The 6000-nt window shown below is 39.0% G+C and overlaps 1 protein-coding gene, 1 long non-coding RNA gene and 1 other non-coding gene across 8 annotated transcripts in view; 2 read left to right on the forward strand and 1 right to left on the reverse strand.

The window, feature by feature from the left end:
- LOC114471872 (triple functional domain protein-like) overlaps window positions 1–1460 on the reverse strand; it is a 145821-nt gene extending 144361 nt beyond the window's left edge. For 3 of the 6 annotated variants that reach the window (XM_028460842.1, XM_028460843.1, XM_028460841.1), the window contains exon 1: window positions 879–1296. In XM_028460842.1, coding sequence (XP_028316643.1) covers window positions 879–948 — 70 coding nt within the window. In that variant the 5' untranslated portion in view covers window positions 949–1296. Of the gene's footprint in view, window positions 1–878 lie in introns of all 6 variants that reach the window. The other 3 variants (XR_003675038.1, XM_028460844.1, XM_028460847.1) reach the window with 3 other exon arrangements.
- A 1225-nt stretch (window positions 1461–2685) lies between these two features.
- On the forward strand, window positions 2686–5690 carry LOC114471875 (uncharacterized). The gene is made up of 6 exons (XR_003675039.1): window positions 2686–3119; window positions 4254–4305; window positions 4483–4514; window positions 4935–4978; window positions 5448–5503; window positions 5587–5690. It is a non-coding gene; the product is annotated as an uncharacterized LOC114471875 (long non-coding RNA).
- Window positions 4551–4618, forward strand: LOC114472708 (small nucleolar RNA SNORD52). The gene has a single exon (XR_003675180.1). It is a non-coding gene; the product is annotated as a small nucleolar RNA SNORD52 (small nucleolar RNA).
- Window positions 5691–6000: the final 310 nt, after the last annotated feature.

Consider the following 6000-nt stretch of genomic DNA (forward strand, 5'->3'; position numbering starts at 1 on the left):
ACAAAAATGAATGCATCTACACCTAACACATTTGTAAATTTGAACATATGTTCAACGACTTCGTCCTAGCTGTTTGGATTCAATATTTTAACCTGAGTCGAGGCTAATGCAATGTAGAAATTAGAAAATAAAATGTACCGTAATATATGTCCAACATAGGAATACTCCAATTGTTCTAAGAGGTGTCCGGAAATGGAACCCGATGTTTTGTCCCGACTGGTTAACATTTCCACCGGTGACCGACTTCCGATGAAGTCTTTGGATATTAAGTAATACTGTAGTTTAATATTGGTTATTACTGGCTGTGTGGTGAATTATTGTGGTGTACTAGAGGCCATTCTTAGATTAAATCATCAAAGTGTCATCTTCGCAGTGAGAGAGGTTTTAAAAGGCTTTGCTTTTTAAAACTGCCCAAGTACAGCAATTAAGATGAGCATTCAAGACAATTTTGTTTTTTATTTTATTTTAAACCAACAAAATCTAAAATGCCTCCAGACTTGAATCTTAGCCGCCAATGTTGTGTTTACTGAGACACGTAATGTTGCGTCTTTGTGTTTTATTTGGGAGCTTTTACCGGAAGTCGATCATCAGTTACAGCTGTCACAAATTGGACCACAACACCCGCTAATTAGCGCCCCAGCTAGCATTGGCTGGCAGCACAACAATTCAATGTAGAAGTGGCACAAAGTCGTCCCAACAACACATTTACGTGGTTTATAGAGCAGTGCGAGTCACTTCTGCTGGTTTTCAGGACACTATAAGACTGTTGGTAGAAAAAGCAGAGGCTTAATCTAACTGTATCCCTCCGTGTGTGAGACCAAACAATGTCGCTGGTATATCTGGACCACAGGGATCAGCTCTAACACTTTATTTCTTACCAGCTTTAAAGACCGCATCGATGTCACCGGCGTCCTTAGTCGTCTCCTCCGCTCCTTCTCCGGAGCTCATGGTTGCCACAACCCGGACCTGGAGCTCACAGTCCCCCGGGTAGATCCTCCAGAACACGGGACACAAAGATGGCACACACACACTTACTCCCGTCCTGATAAAAAGCAAAGCCACACAGGCGGTTGCGGGAATACGCTAGCAGTGCCATCTGCAGACCTCCATCTTGGGGGTGGTAACTGGGAGCGTTGAGTCGGGGGCACCGGGTTCCTGCTCGGAGCGGAGCCGAGGGGAGAGTCACCAGAGGGGGGCAGAGGAGGGGAAGGGCTGGGCCGATGACGGCGGATCAACGGCGGCGGACTGAGAGAAATGTAGGCCGATCAAACCCATAACACAATGTGACTGAGAGCAATGTGTGTGAGGATGGATGAGACCACTTACTGTCTCAAACACTGTGGGAAGGAACTGGATTAAACATTTAAATAACCTACTAATGGCTCAGACTGTTTACACTGACTCTGTTTGAATACCAGTAACTATTGGGACAACTTTATCCTGTAGTGTAGAATAGATTAGTAAAGTATTCAGGATAATGGGTTGACAGGAAAGATCTGCTCTGTTGTTGTGGTCGTAGTTCTCCTTCCTTGCTCTACTGTTTTCTGAGCTGGATCTCCGAGGCCACCTACTGGTGGATCATGGAACTGAAGCATCTAATTATCCATCCATCCAGGGCCGTTTGTTTTGTGGGGGCCTTAGTTTGAGTTATTTAATCCATTAAAGGCTCCACAAAATGCGAGAAAAGATACACTTTAACAGTTAAACTGCTCCTCAGGGATGAGTTAAATGCAGAAGAAAAATTTCATTTATGTAAAAAAACATATATGGCCAATAAAGGCCAAAACCCCGATTTAATCCCAATCTTTAATTTTTCCACTTTAACATTAATCTTTAATCTTAATTCTTAATCTTAATCTTTAAATTTAGAAAGTGTCTATTTGTACAGTTGCTCTACGAACAACCCCCGGTGCTATTGGTACGTTTACAAGGTACAAGTACGTAGCGTTTTAGGGTTACGGTCAGCTTTAGAGTTAGGTTTAGGGTAAGTTTTAGTCTTAGTCACGTGACCTAAACTGGCCAATGACTGACCTAAATTAGAAAAACATTTTAGTGTACATTTAAGAAAAAAAAGAAGAAGAAAAAAAAACAAACTACATAATTTAGCCTCACCTTTGATGCTAAACCAGAGTTTAGAGTCTCCAATCAACAGTCAACAGAGGAAACCCACACAGCACGGAGAGAACATGCAAACTTCACACAGAAAGTACCCAAGTGTCCACCCCCAGGGCTTGAACCCAGGACCTTCTTGCTGAGAGGCAGACGTGTAAAGCCGCTGTGCACCCCAAACCCCGCGCGCAAATCCCCAAAAATTGTAACTCAAGAAGTTAGAAGAAATATAAAGCCCAACACAATACACAAAATAACTCCCAAAACACACACAGCGACAGAAAAATTCACAAAGTACACAAAAGCACACAAAAGACAGACACAGCAACCACTTAAACAAAGTGAATTAGCTTTGGACATAACTTGGATCCCACATTTTAAAGCCTTTATTGCTTTATTTAAAGACATTTTAAAGTTAGTTGAACTAATTAACATGAACAATACAAAAAGTGTGTGTGTGTGTGTGTCCTATCCAAATGCCTTTTAAAGTTGAAAATTGTTAGTAAAAATATGTATTATTACTATTCATCAAAATTACAATTAAGAGTATTCCCTTATCTTGGTTGAAAGAGACCTTTTTTTTTTTGTTTTTTTTACAGTTCGTGACACATTAAGGCAGGCAGTGTTGAAGACACCTAAAAGGCCGTGGGTAGGACCTATATAAAGGCTTGCGTTAGCCACTGGTCTTTCTTTTCGTCGGACTCAGCAGAGACTTCTACTTATAGTAGAGGATAGGAATCATCTGATTTCCCATTTCAAGTTTTCTGAATAATTGTTTTAAGTAAATTCGTTCGTGTTTTAAGGTTTATTTTGAGCTATCGGTGCTTATTGAACACGATGGAGCTCTTTCACTTGTCTAGCTGTTTGCTAATGCTAGTAAACACGTGGCTTGGAGGAAAGGGTTGGGGTTAGGATTTAATGTGATTCCAAAGAATGGATTGCCAATATACCTAGAAAATGGTAAAGGTGAAGATACGATGATGCCCTAGGAGCTCAGCTGATCGAGTACAGTGAGTATATTTAAAATTTGATATCTCAATCTGTCACGCAATCTTTTTAGGGGTGGTCGGTATCAGTGTCCTACTTGTTAACCCATTGCTACACTGAACTGTTGAGTGCAGTGTATGCATCTAATTGTTGCAGAAAATATGTATTTTTTTTTCATTGTGAGTTCAGTCTCTTAATCGTTGATCGCCATTACATCACTATAAAGCGCATTAATCTACACTCGATCCGTTCTGCGCATGTGCGGAAACTACGTCTTTACTTGAATTTTTTTTTTACGACGGAGCTTTTGCGACGTCAAGTCTCATGATACTTTAAATGTAAACGAGTGTAAGACTAACATATAAACCAGGTAATAGTTGCATTTTTTTTGTGCACAATTTTGTTTAAAGTGCTTTTGTGGTGTTTGCTTACATTAAAATAATTACAAAACCATTTCTATACTTTAAAGGCTATGGATAGTTAAACGTTTTCGTAGACTGCCATTCTATGCATGCAGTGCCCCTCATTAGCCAGTTTAGGTCACGTGATAGGTGCACCACGTGACTTAAAGGTCCTTTCTCTTTTAGTTAATTATTTTTAACTACCACCAATCCTTTTATTTTTAGCCCTAACCCAGGAAATACCCTAAAATATTCATATTTGTTTTAGTTTATGTATTTTTAAAGTTCAATATTATAAAATGAAAACAATTGTCAAAAGTAGGATTTAAACCCACGATAGCGGGAGGAAGAATACTTAAATGTGACGCCTTAAACCAATTGGACATCCTGACACAGTGAAAACACAGGCACATTACGCGTATGTAGAAAATGTTCAGAAACGTACCCGTAGTCCCGGAGGCTATGGTTACGTTTAATGTATTTCTACTTTATATGCGATTTGGACATGCGTGGAACGGACTATGCAGAGACTGAACAAGTCTATGTATGCAGTTGAAGTCATTGATGGCCTTCTTTGAAACTGACAGTAGTGATGTAAGAAAGGGGGAGAAGTGGGTGATAAACGTATCCTTTAGCACCTGTGCAGCATTAAAGAAACAGAAGTTATGCACAATGTACCATAGGAAACTAAATGTAGATCACATACTTGTATTGTTGTGAAAATTCTTTGGCTGAAATAGTTACTTGTTGTTTCAGGATCCCATTGGATGCAACGAGTAGATGGGAGGAGTTGTAACTGCAGCCCATGGTGAGTGATAACATAAAGGAACATTCATTGAAAAACATGATGCTATGATGATGATTCACTAGACTAGAGTCTCTGATTATACAGTGATGCTCTTTCACAGTGCACTGAAAATGCAAATTTCCTTTTTTGTGCGTCTGAGTCAGTCTGTCATTGCTGATTCAGTGATTTGTTCTTTAGGTGTTCTCATGGACTATATAGAGGCTGTTCTGGTAAGTGGACTCTGGAGAACCTGTGCTGTGCTAGCGTGGGATGATGATTTCATAGACTAGAGTCTCTGAGAACAAATGAAAGATGTTTCACAGTGCACTGACCACAAAGGCACAGCAGAGATTCGCTGACACATTTTGCTGCCCATCAGCCTGCCTCTAAAAAAGCTGGATTTATGGTCATTGACCCAATGTGAAAACCAGAACCAGAGGTCTTAATGATGCATCAACTCACATTATTGGCTTCATCTCATTTTCTGGATCAATTCAGTCATTATTCGACAAATTGTTTCAAGTCTGTAATCAAGGTTATTGGTTTTACTGTTTACAGCCTAGTGGATGGCAGCAAGATGGGTTAGTGCATAAAATATTGTGGATAATTGAATGTTTGCATTAATAACTCTTTTTCCTTTGGTCCCACAGGATTTTCCAGACCAAAGTAAATTTTTTGGGCTTCGTATCTATTGGTAAGTGTTAAAGCTTCTATGGGAAAAAAAGTTCTTATTGTTAACTTTTTGGGATTATCATTATAAATCAGTTTTGAATTTCTAGCTTTTTGTTATGTAGTTGTAGTAAAAAATCTGAATGCTTGAGACACCACTTCAACTCTGCTGAATGACACCCCAAATCCATGACATAAAGTCCACGTCAACACTCACTTTTGTAGGCTACATTGGAATATCTGTAGTGTATGTTAGATCATAAGTTGAAGGTTTAATGTTGAAGCAAATTTACTTCTTACTTGAATTGCTTGATTTAAGTTCAGAGGGGGTGTTTGTCTCGTCTGTGATGATGCAATTTTCGGTTCGACTGAATAAAGCTGATGTCGACTCGCAGCGCACTGAGACTGAGCATTTCATACTAAAGTGTTTTTGCCAGCCAATGCAGAATGCTAAACAATTTCTATTTTTTTTATTTATTTATTTTTTTTGATAGGATGGAATAGGCCAAAGAAATGCCAACAAGCACATCTCCAACATGACCCAGGACGGGTTAGTAACAAGTTTTTTTTTTTTTTTTTTAGTCTGAACATGATCACAAGTGGCTGAGATGTTGACTCTGTTTTATTTTATAGGTGCTGAGCTCATCAAGCATTGTTGCTTATAGGAGATCTGCTTCACTGAAAGATGATTTTTCAACAGATATGTGGATGTAAATAAATAAAACGTTTATTCTGTCTGCTTGTCTTTGGCGTTTTACTATTCCATTTGTGGTTTGCAACGTTGCATGAATACAGCAGGTGTCCCTCACCAAGGTAAATCTGTGCCATAAATGGGCATAATTTAAGATGTTCAAGACTTAGTGTAACATTGATTAATAACCTGCATTTAGCCTGTACAATAGTGATGGTGGTCATGTAATTGCAGTGGTTGATTTAACAAGCGTTCCAATTTTTTCTACAGTTAAAAAGTAAAAATGCGAAACAATTTTTATATCGTGAATAGTGCTAGTAAAATGAACTAAAACATTCTTATACACTTTGCCTCCT

Source organism: Gouania willdenowi, chromosome 11 (assembly GCF_900634775.1).
Source record: "Gouania willdenowi chromosome 11, fGouWil2.1, whole genome shotgun sequence".
Lineage (NCBI taxonomy): Eukaryota > Metazoa > Chordata > Actinopteri > Blenniiformes > Gobiesocidae > Gouania > Gouania willdenowi.